Source organism: Triturus cristatus, chromosome 10 (genome assembly GCF_964204655.1).
Source record: "Triturus cristatus chromosome 10, aTriCri1.1, whole genome shotgun sequence".
NCBI classification, from domain to species: Eukaryota; Metazoa; Chordata; class Amphibia; order Caudata; family Salamandridae; genus Triturus; species Triturus cristatus.
In genome coordinates this window covers 1,230,474,726-1,230,490,565 of record NC_140593.1, presented here as the reverse complement: position 1 = coordinate 1,230,490,565, position 15,840 = coordinate 1,230,474,726, and the positions used below count along the sequence as shown (strand labels likewise).

The 15,840-nt window shown below is 49.0% G+C and overlaps 1 protein-coding gene across 1 annotated transcript in view; it reads left to right on the top strand.

Annotated features, from left to right (window-relative positions):
- LOC146797149 (deoxyribonuclease-1-like) overlaps positions 1 to 15,840 on the top strand; it is a 67,160-nt gene that overhangs the window by 25,877 nt on the left and 25,443 nt on the right. Inside the window, exons 7-9 of the mRNA XM_085629824.1 lie at positions 1,109 to 1,266; positions 8,130 to 8,226; positions 13,164 to 13,215. Coding sequence (XP_085485950.1) covers positions 1,109 to 1,266; positions 8,130 to 8,226; positions 13,164 to 13,215 — 307 coding nt within the window. The remainder of the gene's footprint in view (positions 1 to 1,108; positions 1,267 to 8,129; positions 8,227 to 13,163; positions 13,216 to 15,840) is intronic.

The window sequence follows — 15,840 nt, the reverse complement described above, 5'->3', positions numbered from 1 at the left end:
CACATGTAACTCACTTAGGTGAGTACCTATGAGTCCCTGTAGTCCTCCTTACAGCACGCAGCAGCATCTCTTTGCTCAGGTGAGTGTTCATGCATCACTCACTCAGGTGAGTGCCACCAAGTCCCTGTAAACACAAGGAGATGATGGACGGAGCACTGAAACTTTTAAGACACTCACCCCCAGTCACAGATCGTCGTTCTTTTGCTCACCATGCCACCCCAGTTCAGACACAGCTATATGCAAATCAGTATTGACCCTGTGCATCATGGGAACAGTCCAGCCCGAACTGCTAAGCCAGGTCTTCCCTGAACCAGAAGCAAGCATCCTGGGACCGGTTTCTGGGTAACACCCCTCATCAGCCAGGTTAGCTTGAATCCAGTTGCAAAGTGAGCAAGGGACCCGCGTTCATGCGTCACTCACTCAGGTGAGTACTCATGAGTCACTGTAGTCTTCCTTACACTGCTACAGTGACTTCTAGCCTCCTCACTTAGGTGGGTGTTCACGCATCACTCACTCAGGTGAGCGCCTAGAAGTCCCTGTAGCAGGCACTGGATAAGTTATTTTCCTGGGAGCACAGGAAGAAAGGCCCCCTACACTCAGAGGAGGGGTGTGGCAGCACCCACTGTTGTAGGGGCAGGCAGGCGCAGCATTGATTGGTCCCAGGCTGGACAGACGTAGGACTGTAGGTACTGACATGGGGACGCGTGTTGCATGTATCTGTGATTCTAACATCGATACAAAGGCAAGCGGTAATCTCTGCAGAGACACACAATTGTATGTGCTTAGTGTATTGAGGTCACCTCTGACTGCTGAAAGGACAGGGCTTTGGTGACATCTAGTGGTGGTCTTTGGGATTAAACATCAGGTCATATTTTGTGGTATGCAGTGTAAGATGCCATGTTATATGGGTGGTCCAGGGACCTTGACAGTCACACACTGAGCTGTTCTTTGAGCCCCTTCTGAGCAGCACTCATCCCACAGGGCCTGCTTCGATGCAGACCCGTAGCTCTGACTGTTGCAGGTTCAAACACTGAAGGCTTTACTTGTCCAGGGTGTACATGTTACCTGTCCATCTAACCTTCTTTTTTTTCACCCTGCCTTCCCTCAGAATATCCTAATATTAGGGGACTACAACGCTGACTGCAAGTACGTCACCAACAAGCACTGGCCCACCATCCGCCTGCGCCACGCGCCCCAGCTCCATTGGTTGATTTCAGATGATGAGGACACCACGGTCAGCACCAACACGCACTGCGCGTATGACAGGTGGGTGTGCGGGGACGGGGCCAGGGTCCCAGGGGGCGCAGAGGAAGGGTAGCAGGGCAGGCCACTGGGCACATCTCTGCCCTGCAGAGAAGCATGCCCTTTGAATGTTCCCCAGATGAAGAGAGCCCATGGAACGAGGCTCCTGTCGCTTGCTTAGACCTGTGGCATTGGAACCTTTAATGGACACCCAAAATACTCTCCAATCGACTCTGGAGTCTGGATGTGAATTTACAATCCTCTGCTCTAGGGACAGCCCCTCTGCGGCTTCTTCCGGTGGCATCTCACCAATCGGACTCACGCCTAGTGAGTCATTTACAAACCTGTGCAATACAAGAAGAGTCGCGGGCATGGGAGGGGTGCGACTTCATAAAATGACGTCCCTTGCGGACATTGAAGCAGCCATGATCCCACTTGAGGGAGTGTAGTGGACTGGAGTCTGGCGAGAGGGGCGTCAGCAAAAGAGACCGGAGGGAGGCAATTCAACCATATGCACCAACGGAACACAAAAAATAAAACTGCTTTCAACTGAATAATTGGACTATGTATGAAATGTGTCTTTGCAGGAGTAGATCCTTCGTAGGATGTTTCCTATAACACCTATAATTTATTTTTAGGTAAGATCTGTAGATCTTTGAATGTGAACATTTCCTTTTCTCACTCGCGTCGCATATGTGGGACACAGTGTAACTCTTAAAGAGAAGGGTTGTCATACACCAGGGAGACACTTTCAGATATTTTTCAGTGGATTTCACCAGTTTCTAAACTAGTATTAAACAAGAAGTGAAAGGTGCAACAAACGTCCTTTCCGGGAAACAGCGTTTACAACGCTGCTATTAACACACAGGTAGGTAACAACGCAGTCGTTACAATGACCGCGTTGTTACCACGCGTGGCTTTACATCGCAAGTCGTTTCTACGACTTGCGCTAGGTGGCGTGCAAGACCAAGGAATGTGTTGGATTTTAAATCCAACACATTCCCTGCTGTTGCGCTAACTGGAGTAGGAATAGAAATTTATACTATTCCTGAATCCAGCGCGCCACCTAGCGCAAGTCGTAGAAACGACTTGCGATGTAAAGCCACGCGTGGTAACAACGCGGTCGTTTTAACGACCGCGTTGTAACGTGCTGCATGGTAATAGCACGCCTAGTAACGCGCTACATTCGTCCTTTCCTCAAGGTCACCTGTAGATGCTGATATACAGACATCTGTTTAGATTGATTGAAATGTTGTTAAAACAACATTTTTATATGTTTAATGTTACTCTGGAGGAAGCGAATGAGCGATGGGTGCAACATTGGCACCATTTAATGCAATATCGTTCATGTAGTTGTGGACTAAGACAACAATGTGGTTGTCACAAATTTATCGATCAGGTTTGTTGATGATTTATCGATAATTTAAATGAACATAAAACCTGGCCTTGATGGGTTTCTGAACATAATGATGAATATTCCTACAAATCTCCTTTTAATCAGTGAATTAAATACCGTGCCCTATATTTCTTAGACCTGGCAAGGAACACAAAAGTAAGACATAAACTGACCGAAAACTGAGTGCATCAAAGAATAAGTCGTATGTGCATAGCACACAACCTGAGATTATGAAAGGAAGGAGGGCGTGGCGGGAGTTGGAACGCGCAGGAGGCAGCGATTCATTGCAGCATTCATTCAAGTGAGGATCAGCCTCTCCAGCCCAGTGTTAGAATGAGGGGCTTTAAAGGTGGGAATTGAGGAGAAATGAGGGTGACATAAAAAGAGAAAGATATTAATAACAAAAGAAAGAATAGAACCTACTGAGACAAATAGTCAACAAGTGCTTCATGGGACAACAAAGCAACCAGGACAAACGAGGAAAAAAAAAGAGATTTCAAAGCTTCAAGTGTCCTAAAACAGCTCAGGCTCTTGCTAAAATGTTAATAGATTCAGTCTGAAAAATACTGCACATCCGAGACCAGTTGGTCACTTAGAGAAAAGAGACGCGACAAAGCTCCCTTCTGTACCGGCCGCTCTTTGCAAGTGTAGCAAAACTTCTGTTCAAATAAATATAATATTCAAATATAACCTCACTACCAGCTGCACAAAAATGTAAATAATCAACGACGTTAGCATTTGTAGTTTGGCTTTTTAAAATGTATAACTGAAAATGGCATTAAAAGCTGAAATATGTTGGCAGCCCTGTCTGAAAACTGACAATGCACTTTGCAGAACAAACACAAGTGATGAAAGTGGGTGAAGCCAGATTACAGAGCATCACAGTTCAAATTGTGTTGTTGTTCAACACTCAACTCCATTTGTAGCTGTAGAAGGAGGTGGGAACTGAGGGCCACATCCCCAAGGGTCCGGATCATGTCTAGCACTAGATGCTGGAGAGATTCCGCCACTTCGAGGTGCATAAACAGAAGTCATGATACTGGGCGCCACCGTCGACCACACGACCCTGAAAAGGGAGTCCAGCTCTCTGGGAACCTCAGAGCCTCCTCTGTCACTCTGGTCAAACAGTGGACAAAGAGGCCAGCTTTGAAAAATACTTCCATTTCTGCATTTGAACCAGAGGAGGGGGTGGGGGAGGGGAGCAGACAGCATATGCAGGAAGCACCTGGGTGGACCACTGCAGCGGGGTGCACACCTGCCTCTGAGGAGTAGCCTAGAGTCCAGCTGGACAAGGTGCAAGGCTACTCTGCAGGGCCTCCCTTAATCTATAACAAGGGGACCGCATCCCACCGCACTGAAAGCACTGCACCGCATACCCCACCCCTCCAGGGCCAGCGCTAGCCTTATGCACAATGCATGGGGCAATCTGCAACAGTCCCTCATTCTGTCCCAGCTCAACCATCTAACGCACCAGCAGAGGGTCGAGGACAAGACCCTCGGACCTGGGGCTGCAACACCCCAAGCTTTGGAGCACATGGATTGTAACCCTCGAGCCCAGCCCAGCCACATCAGCTTCACAGATGGGCCTTCTCACTGACACACAACCTGACTTACTCTTCATAACTGTGTCATAACTGGGAGGAGGCATGGCTCCAGTGGCTCCAGCGGTGTACAAAGCCGTTCCTCTAGTCTACCAAAGTGCCACACAAATGGTACAAGGAAAAGAGGAGGCGTCCTAGCTGGTATAGTCAAGGAAACAATAACTATCCGCAAAGCTGACGACGTCTCCATATAAGATTGTGAGGCCCTTTTCAGCAGATGCAATCCCACAACGTCATCGCCCTGTAACTTCCTGCTCCTTTAGAGACCTCCACCTAGCAAGGCGACAATCCCAGACACACTTCTAGACACAGTTTCAACCCTTATAACACTATACCCCAACCTATGCTTTCTGGGTGAACAAAACATTTGGTTTGACAAACCCAATATACACCTCCAAGAACCATCTTCACTGGCCTAGACGCACTGAACCTGCATCAGATCATCCATAAACCCACACACATCACTAGACACATTCTAGATGGCATTTTTGCAAATGCAGAATTAGTTACCATTCAAACGGTTACTCCGATCACATGGCCAGACCGCCATTGGCATGCTTTCCAACAGAAAACACCACAAGGCAGCACACCTGAAAACCACCTTAAATGCATCCACCCATCGACCGTGGAACAAACTCAATTTGGAATACTTAGAAACACAACTAACGTCCAACACAGATCTCGACACAATGAATTCCATTAAAAAAACTATATGCGTGGCTACAGGAAGCTTTTGATATCCTAATACCTCCAAGAACAATGCAACAGAAAGAAAGAAAACAGGCACCTTGGAAAAATACAGAACTAAAACAGATAAAACAGCAAATTAGAAAGCTGCAACACTCCTGGATCAAAACAAAAACAAACCAAGACAAACTTCACCTACAGAAACAGAGTATACAAGTCAGCAATCACAAAAGATAAGAAAAGATACAATTGAGACAGAATTCAAAATGCTAAATGTGCAAATAATGAATTCTATAAAATTCTCACCAAAATTCGTAAAACAAATTGGTTACCGGTTGCCAGAAGATCCATGTTCAAGCTGCTTTTTATCACCCACAAAGCAATACATGAAACGGGACCGCTCTTCATCAGGAATAAACTCACCAAACACATTCAACAAAGGAACCTCCGCTCTAGAGGGGCACCTCGTCTCAAAATCCCACCGTACAAGAAAACAAACATGGGTGGCACATCCTTCTCTGTTCAAGCAGCCAAGCTATGGAACTCTTTACCCCCAAATAAAAGATCCACGGATAACCACCTTATCTTCAGAAAACTACTCAAGAATTGGCTCTTCCCCACATAACCACCATACGCAAACAGAAATATACAGCATATCCCTCTGTATATAAGCATTTATATAGCATTTATAGATGTGTACCTAGATATGTGTATTGCTTTTTATAAACATGTATAATAATTATGTTTAAAAATATATAGATATTTGTTATTTCTGCTTAACAAATGTACATATCACCCATGGTTATATTACTCTCTTTTAACTTGTAAATAGGTCACTGCATAAATAAGTACATCTTTTATCATAAATATTGATCAACCATTGCTTCATTATTGAGTTAATAAAAGGATTTCTTTTAAATGAAAACAAATGAATTAGCTGAAATTACAGCAACACTTGAAAGTCTGAGTTTATGTAATACAACTTAAATCTAGATATATGACCCTCCTTGTACATATATACCTTCCATGTACTTATGGGTCTTTATATTTATCACTTTCTTCATATTTGGCATTTCCAATGCACTACCCTATGTCTCACCCTACACCTCTCTCAATATATCCTCTACTTCTGCTCTCTAACTCATCCCAAACCCCATTCTACTACTGTGATCCCCAAAATAACCCTTTCTAGACTCCTCCCTCCTCTACCCCTTCTTGCATCGTCTCCAACCTCTTTTACTATTCACATCGCCCAAACAATCCTTTCTAGTCCCTTCCCTCATGCATCGCTCCTAGACTCATCCAATACCTCATCTCTCTCCCTAACCCACTTCTAGAGACTCTTCCCTCCTCCATCTCCCCTTTACTCATCCCAAACCTCCTCCTGCTGCTATGATCTCCCAATAAACACTTTCTAGACCCTTCCCTCTTCTGTCCCTCCACTGGCCTTTTCAATCCAACTAACAAACTCACATTTCCAGGGCTCAAATGAATTCATTTTCCCTATACCTTTTGGGTTCTAGAGTAGTGTGCTACTCGCCAAAAAACTCCTCAGCGCCTCGGCAGGAGTAGTAAGCGCTATATAAATGCAATGACAATTACTCGTTAAGAAACACTTTGTTTGAACTGAGAGCTGATGGCATGAGCCAGCCTGATCCGACAGACACATGCAATGACCAATACGCAGGGACTGTGCTGCCCTCCCCCACACTTCTACCTTAGCCCTCTCCCCCAACTTAGTAATACAGCCGAAAACATCATATAACACTGTTATTGCAACCCTGGTTCCTACCCCACTACCCAGCCTGGTGTTCATGTCTACTAATCTTGTGTTTGTGCATGTAACCATGTATGAGAGCGCCATGAAGATGACATGCTTGGCACTACACATAACTCCTCAAATACAATCTATAATAGCCCCAGGTATAGAAATCAAATCACGCTAGAAACAGAATGGCCACTAGAGGGCAACATTGACCACACCCAAATGAGTGAGCCCAAAACTGCTGGGCAGGTGAACTGCATCTGGAACTTCCCAAACAAGATACATGTTTGAGTCTGCCTTCTTCGCTGTGTATGATGGCGATCAAAAGTAATATTTCCTATAAGAGAGTCTTTATAGATAAGCTACATTTAAAATTTGAAGCAATGTTGACATCAAATAAAATGCAGTGGTACTTGTCGCGGGAACCTCGTTAAGCAGACCACAAGAAGAGTGTAGTATTGACTGAGAGGCAGTACATTTGCAGGATAGATTTAGATATGCGATTATCAGAATTCTTTATCAGCAAACCAGAAAGATTGCATACCACAATTAAAACCAATAAAGATTAGATTGGAATTTAATTATTGATTTCAAACTGCCTTCTGTGAGGACTTGAAAGTTAGCAAAGAACATGCAAACGTGGTTAGTTCATGTGAATAATGTCAGTAAGGTTCACCTGCTGAAGAGCAACAGAAGTCATCTTTAGGACTGAAACATGTCATTAAGGTCATAGGGGTTTGTTCAGAGATGTCAATGCAGTGTGAGGTTAAACTTTTATAACACAACACCTTTAATGTGAACATGAAGACAAGTGATGCCTTGTGTTCCTGCTTTTCAAAGGGGACACAAAAAGAGATTTAACTATTAGCCCATAGCTTGTCTGAAGACATTTAGGCTAAAACTCTGAGCAACCCCCTCTGATGCAAATGGAAACAGTATCAGCCGTGGGGGTGTCGCGTTTGGACTGGAACCTGTGACCCTAACAGTGTGAGGACAGTGCTAAAAACCCTGTCAGATTGTTTTTTTCCGGACACTCTGCAGTCTGTACTATCTCACTGTTCTTTTAGCAGGGTCTTCAAACTGGGAGGCTGGCCCCATAGGGGGGCCTCGAGTAATCCAGGCAGGTGGAGGGGTCAGGCAGTGGGAATAAGAAGAATTATGCTGATAACAGTGCTTTGTTTTCGGGGGGGGGGGGGGGGGAAGGGGGCGGCAGTAAGCCGCTCTGTAATGGGCCATCACTAACATCTATTGTCATTTATATCCTGGCTGGACAAGGTGTCAAAAGGGAGGGACTCCAAATGTTCTTCAAAGCCCCACTCCCATGTCGAATAATCCCACTGTGGATATGTTCACACCTTAGTAAGGCCCGCCTGACCAGAATAGTACGTTTATCAATCACGCATTGTTTCTGACTGTTTCTCCTTCTTCCCTTCTCCAGGTTTGTTGTGGGCGGGGTGGAGATGATGGACGCCATCCTCCCAGAGACCGCCACCGCCTTCAACTACCACAAGGCCTACGGGCTGACGTATGAAGAGGTGAGCCGCGCGGTGCCGCCATGCTGGGGTGGAGACATGGTGGGGATGTGGTAATGCTGGGGGTGGAGATGTGGTGTGGATGGGAAAATGAAGTTGCCATTGACAAAATTCCAATGTTAGGGTGGACCTCCTCGTTGCAGAGTAGCCCTGAGTGCTGCAGTTCCACCGCGTGATAAGTGTCAGAAGCTCTGGCTGCAGCTTCTCCTCTGGTATAGAGACCCAGCTTCCTTCTCTGGTTCTCCCCATTAGTAGCCTTCCTTGTCACCGATATGATGATAGACCTGGTTGCACGACCTGCCCTAGGGGTATACATGGTCCTCCCGCAGCCTTGGTAGCCCAGCAGGTCACAGCTTTGGTTGCACACGTTGTCCCTGTAGACCTTGTTTCATCTGTAGACGTGGTTGCCCAGGTAGCTGAAGTCACTTCTGTAGCCTTGCTTGCCCACCTGGTCACAGCTCTCGTCGCACACGTTGCCCTGGTAGACCGTGTTCCACCTGCAGACGTGGTTGCTCAGACAGATGAGGTCACGTATGTAGGTTTGGTAGCCCAGCTTGTCACCGCTTTGGTTGGAGACATTGCCCCAGTAGACCTTGTTCCAACTGTAGACGTGGTTGCCCAGACAGATGAAGCAACTTATGTAGGTTTGGTAGCCCAGCTTTTCACAGCCCTGGTTCCACATGGTGCCGGGGTGCACCTGTAGGCGTGGTTGCCCAGGTAGATGAAATAACTTCTGTAGCCTTGGTTGCCCACCTGTTCACAGTTCTCGTTGCACACGTTGCCATGGTAGACCTTGTTCCAACTGTAGACGTGTTTGACCAGAAAGATGAAGTCACTTCTGTAGCCTTGGTAGCCCAGCTTGTCACAGCTCTGGTTGCACAGCTTGCATCGGCAGACCTTCTTTCACCTGTAGATGTGATTGCCCAGACAGATGAAGTCACTTATGTAGGTTTGGTAGACAAGCTTGTCACAGCTCTGGTTGCACACGTTGCCCCTGTAGACCTTGTTCCACATGTAGATGTGTTTGCCCGTGTAGATGAAGTCATGTATGTAGGTTTGGTAGCCCAGCTGGCCACAGCTCTGGTTGCACTTGTTGCATCGGTGCACCTGTAGACGTGATTGCCCAGGCAGATGAATTCCCTTCTGCACCCTTGGTTGCCCTCTCTGTCCTGGTTGCCATGTAGACGAAGCCACTTCTGTAACCTTGGTTGCCCTCCCTGTCCTGGTTACACACCTTTTCCCTGTAGACCTTGTTCCACCTGTAGATGTGTTTGCCAAGGTAGATGAAGTCACTTCCGTAGCCATGTAGCCCAGCTGGTCACAGCTCTGGTTGCACACATTGCCGGTGCACTTGTAAGCGTGGTTGCTCAGACAGATGAAGCCACGTATGTAAGTTTGGTAGCCCAGCTTTTCACAGCCCTGGTTGCACACGTTGCCCCGGTGCACCTGTAGACATGGTTACCCTGGTAGATGAATCAACTTATGTATCCTTGGTGGTCCAGCTTATCTTCAGCTCTCGTTGCACACGTTGCCCTGGTATTCCTTTTTGCACCTATAGATGTGAATGGCCAGGTAGAGGAAGTCACTTCTATAGCCTTGGTAGGCTAGTCACGGCTCTGGTTGCACACGTTGCCCCGGTAGCCTTTCTTGCACCTGTAGACGTGGTTGCCCAGGTAGATGAAGCCACTTCTGTAGTCTTGGTTGCCCTCCCTGTCCTGATTGCACACCTTTGCCCTGTAGACCTTGTTCCACCTGTAGATGTGTTTACCCAGGTAGATGAAGCCACTTCTGTAGCCTTGGTAGCCCAGCTGGTCACAGCTCTGGTTGCACACGTTGCCCTGGTGCACCTGTAGGCGTGGTTGCTCAGACAGATGAAGTCACGTATGTAGGTTTGGTAGCTCAGCTTGTCACAGCTCTGCTTGGACACGTTGCCCTGATAGACCTTGTTCCACCTGTAGATGTGGTTGCCCAGACAGATTAAATCACTTCTGTAGGCTTGGTAGCCCGGCTTGTCACGGCTCTGGTTGCACACGTTGCCCCGGTAGCCCTTCTTGCACCTGTAGACATGGTTGCCCACGTAAATGAAGTCACTTCTGTAGCCTTGATAGCCCAGCTGGTCACAGCTCTGGTTGCACACATTGCCCCAGTGCACCTGTAGGCGTGGTTGCTCAGACAGATGGAGTCACATATGTAGGTTTGGTTGCCCAGCTGGTCACAGTTCTGGTTGCACACGTTGCCCTGGTAGACCTTGTTCCACCTGTAGATGTGGTTGCCCAGACAGATGAAGTTACTTCTGTAGCCTTGGTAGCCCAGCTGGTCACAGCTCTGGTGGCACAGCTTGCCTCAGCAGACCTTCTTTCACCTGTAGATGTGGTTGCCCAGACAGATGAAGTCACTTAATGTAGGTTTGGTAGCCCAGCTTGTCACAGCTCTGGTTGCACACGTTGCCCTGGTAGACCTTGTTCCAACTGTAGACGTGTTTGACCAGAAAGATGAAGTCACTTATGTAGGTTAGGTAGCCAAGCTTGTCATAGCTCTGGTTGCACACGTTGCCCCAGTAGCCCTTCTCGCACCTGTAGACAGGGTTTCCCTGGTAGATTAAGTCACTTCTGCACCCTTGGTTTCCCTCTCTGTCCTGGTTGCACACCTTTCTCCTATAGACCTTGTTCCACCTGTAGATGTGTTTGCCCATGTAGATGAAGCCACTTGTGTAGCCTTGGTAGCCCAGCTGGTCATAGCTCTGGTTGCACACATTGCCCTGGTAGCCCTTCCTGCACCTATAGACATGGTTGCTCAGACAGATGTATTCATATCTGTAGCCTTGGTAGCCCAGCTTGTCACAGCTCTGGTTGGACACGTTGCCCCGGTAGACCTTTTTCCACCTGTAGACGTGGTTGCTGAGGCAGATGAAGTCACGTCTGTAGCCTTGGTTGCCCACCTGGCCACAGCTCTCGTTGCCCTGGTAGACCTTGTTCCACCTGTAGATGTGGTAGCCCAGACAGATGAAGTCACATATGTAGGTTTGGTAGCCCAGCTTGTCACAGCTCTGGTTGGACATGTTGCCCCAGTAGACCTTGTTCCACCTGCAGACGTGGTTGCCCAGACAGATTAAGTCACTTATGTAGGTTTGGTAGCCCAGCTTTTCACAGCCCTGGTTGCACACGTTGCCCCGGTAGCTCTTCTTCCACCTGTAGATGTGATTGGCCAGGTAGATAAAGTCCCTTCTGTAGCCTTGCTAGCCCAGCTTTTCACGGCTCTGGTTGCACACGTTGCCCCGGTAGCCCTTCTTGCACCTGTAGACTTGGTTGTCCAGGCAGATGACGTCAGTTTTGTAGGTTTGGTAGCCAAGCTTGTCACAGCTCTGGTTGAACACGTTTCCCCGGTGCACCTGTAGGCGTGATTGCCCAGGTAGATGAAGTCACTTCTGTAGCCTTGGTAGCCCAGCTTGTCACAGCTCTGGTTGCACAGCTTGCATCGGCAGACCTTCTTTCACCTGTAGATGTGATTGCCCAGACAGATGAAGTCACTTATGTAGGTTTGGTAGACAAGCTTGTCACAGCTCTTGTTGCACACGTTGCCCCTGTAGACTTTGTTCCACCTGTAGATGTGTTTGCCCATGTAGATGAAGTCATGTATGTAGTTTTGGTAGCCCAGCTGGCCACAGCTCTGGTTGCACTTGTTGCATCGGTGCACCTGTAGACGTGGTTGCCCAGGCAGATGACGTCCCTTCTGCACCCTTTGTTGCCCTCTCTGCCCTCGTTGCCAGGTAGATGTGGTCCCTTCTGCACCCTCGGTTGCCCTCTCTGCCCTGGTTGCCAGGCAGATGGAGTCCCTTCTGCACCCTCGGTTGCCCTTTCTGTCCTGGTTGCCAGGTAGATGCAGTCCCTTCTGCACCCTTGGTTGCCCTCTCTGTCCTGGTTGCCCAGGCAGATGACGTCCCTTCTGCACCCTTGGTTGCCCTCTCTGCCCTGGTTGCCAGGTAGATGTAGTTCCTTCTGCACCCTTGGGTGCCCTCTCTGTCCTGGTTGCAGGGTAGATGCAGTCCCTTCTGCACCCTTGGTTGCCCTCTCTGCCCTGGTTGCCAGGTAGATGAAGTCACTTCCCCACCCTTGGTTGCCCTCTCTGCCCTGGTTGCCAGGTAGATGCAGTCCCTTCTGCACCATTGGTTGCCCTCTCTGTCCTGGTTGCCCAGGCAGATGACGTCCCTTCTGCATTCTTGGTTGCCCTCTCTGCCCTAGTTGCCAGGTAGATGCAGTCCCTTCTGCACCCTTGGTTGCCCTCTGTCCTGGTTGCCAGGTAAATGCATTCCCTTCTGCACCCTTGGTTGCCCTCTCTGCCCTGGTTGCCCAGGCAGATGACATCCCTTCTGCACCCTTGGTTGCCCTCTCTGCCTTGGTTGCCAGGTAGATGCAGTCCCTTCTGCACCCTTGGTTGCCCTCTCTGCCTTGGTTGCCAGGTAGATGCGGTCCCTTCCGCACCCTTGGTTGCCCTCTCTGTCCTGGTTGCCAGGTAGATGCGGTCCCTTCCGCACCCTTGGTTGCCCTCTCTGCCCTGGTTGCCAGGTAGATGCAGTCCCTTCTGCACCCTTGGTTGCCCGCTCTGTCCTGGTTGCCAGGTAGATACAGTCCCTTCCCCACCCTTGGTTGCCCTCTCTGTCCTGGTTGCCAGGTAGATGCAGTCCCTTCCGCCCCCTTGGTTGCCCTCTCTGCCCTGGTTGCCAGGTAGATGCAGTCCCTTCTGAGACCTTGGTTGCCCTCTCTGTCCTGGTTGCCAGGTAGATGCGGTCCCTTCCGCCCCCTTGGTTGCCCTCTCTGCCCTGGTTGCCAGGTAGATGCAGTCCCTTCTGCTCCCTTGGTTGCCCTCTCTGCCCTGGTTGCCAGGTGTTGTTTCCCAGCCGCAGGGCTGTCCTGCGGTATTAAAGCGCCTCTCTTCTCTTCCAGGCTAAAGATATCTCCGACCACTACCCCGTGGAGCTGGAGCTGCGCCTCGACAGTGAGTACCTCTGGAGCCTGACACTGTGACCCCCTCACCCTGACGCTCTAGCTCCCCCACTCCGACGTCTGCGTCTTGGCGCTCTGTTTCCCGAAGTCTGGCTCTGCGGTCTGAGATCTGAGCCCATGTTATCTGAGGGGGAGAGGTGCTGTTTGAGGACAGAGCATGCGCAGTGTTAGGGACAGCGCTGAGGCCTCACCTGCACAGCCTGAGTGTGGGGCTGACCCTGCCCTGGCGCTCATGTCTGGGTCTCCCTCACCAAGAGCCCCTAACCCGGGGCCTCTGTTTCCAGTCTCGTAACTTTGTTCTCCTGACTTGAGGTCTAGTTCACCCCCGTCCCAGAGTCCAGGGCAGTGTGTCCCTGATTCAGTGTCCGCCTGTGTGCCTTCCTGTACCGGTGCCTGACCCCTCTCAGCCCCCCCCCCCCCCATGCCTGGGCCTCTCTGTCCTAGAGCCACTGGCTGTGCCCCCTCACCAGTTCATGGAGCCCTGGAGCCCCTGCGCTTCTGTCCTATATCTCCCAGTCTCAGAGTCCCTGTCGGTGACTCCGTGTCCCGCTGTCCATGTATCTCTGTCCTAATGCTACTGTGCCTCCCTCCGCACTGTCCATATCTTCCTCACCTGTTCGTGGAGCCCACAAGCCCACAAGCCCCTGTGCTCTGTCTGTGTCTCCCTGTTTCAGAGCCCCTATTGGTGACTCCCAGTCTCACTGTCCCCGTCTCTCTGTCCTAGTGCCACTCTCTGTGCTTCCCTGCTTCACTGTCCATATCTCCCTCATCAGTTCATGGAGCCCATGAGCCCCTGCGCTTCTGTGCTATGTCTGGCAGCCTCAGAGCCCATGTTGGTGACTCTGTGTCTCACTGTCCATAACTCTGTCCTAGTGCCACTGTCTGTGCCTCCCCACTGTCCATATCTCCCTCACTTCTGCTTCTGTCTGTGTCTCCCAGCCCCAGAGCCCCTGTTGGTGACTCCCTGCCCCAGGGTCCATGTCTCTCTGTCCCAGAGTTACGTCATTGCTTCCTTGTGCGCTGCCTTTTTCTGCTGCTTTCAAAGCCCTCAGCAGTGTGTTCCTGTCCCAGTGTTCACACCAGTGTCCCCTGTCCCACTGCATGCGTTTCGCTGACCAGGGTTAGTGTCAGCCTGTCCTGATGCTCTGTCCAGTTCCTGTATGTCCCGGTCGAAGTGTTCGTCTCTTCCCCTCCAGTCTCTGTGTCTCCTTGACCCTGTCTCCCTCTTCGAACGCCCCTGTCCGTCCCATCCTGTCCCCATATTTATCTCTGCGTGTCTCTGTCCTTGTGTCTGTCTCCCTTACAACGTGTCCGTGCCCTGTCCCAATATATGTGTCTCTTTTACTGTCCATGCCTCACTGTCCCAGTGCCACTGTCCAGGCCTCCCGCTCCTGTACCTGTGTCTCTGTGTCAGTGTCCATCAACTTTCAATCAGCGGCATTGTGTGCGTTGTTAAAACCATGACACAAAATACAAACTTCTTTTACAAACGCAAGACTCTAATGGCTCCTAAAGAAATAAAACATACATTAAACACATTAAAACATTAATTAAACACAGAACCTGTTTTTGAAATAAAGAATGAATCGGAGGTCTGCCTGAGTCAGTCTCCTACTGTGCTTCGAAACGGGCTTGAAATATAATTTTCAGGGCGATGAAAACCCAGTATAGATCAATAAAAGCTGAATTAGGTCACTTGGAAAAGGTTTCCATCCTCACATGGTCCTAGGTTTGTCAGTGGAGTTTCCACCCAGCTGGTGGGTCCCAGTCCGGCCCTCACCAGGAGCGGCACGCTTCCCATAGCTGAAGAGGAAATCTGGAACCTCTCACCCGCAACCCCTTCCAAGAGGGTGAATTCAGGCAAATCTACTAATAAACTCTTCATTCATGAATTCTAAGTCACTTCTTGAACAAAGATCAAAAGATGTATTTGAATGTGTGCTTTCTCCATATAAATTCCCTCTTTACCCTATTTTCGAACCTTTTAGCATAGTAACCAAGAAATACAAGCAAACAAGTCTTTCACCCAGACTTTAATTATCTTTGACCATGCCCCCCCCCTTTCCCCCATGCATCGTCTCTTTCAAACACAAGCTGCAATAGGCTCCTTGCTTTCTCTGGTCATTTCTGCCTGAAATGTCATTTTTGAAACCTCCGCCTCCATAGGGCGGAACACGGGCCCATTTCCACCTCTGAGGCAATGAGCCCTTTCTTAGACACTTGTCTTCTATACATTTAAAATCTATTGTTTTTTAAAGGCAAGAGCCGGTGATAGATATGAAATAGTGGATGCGATCTTAAGAATAAACGCTTTAATTAAAGGTCTAAATGACGTGACGCCGGCATAATATTAAATCAAACCAACCGGCCATTGCCGCAGAAGCTTTCTGTAAGTGGACATACTGCCCGAAACACAATCCCTAAATACTTCTAAGTTCTTGCCTCAGTCAATTTACTGTCCTGTAAGCAGGAGCTATCATTGATTTTCCACCTGCCGAAGTGTTACTGGTAAGTTTATTTAATTTACAATTTTGAGCTAGGGTTAAACTGCTGAGGTAGACTGAAGCGCCATCGAATATGATGGAAGCATCACCCTGGACAAGAACAGGACTGCGCC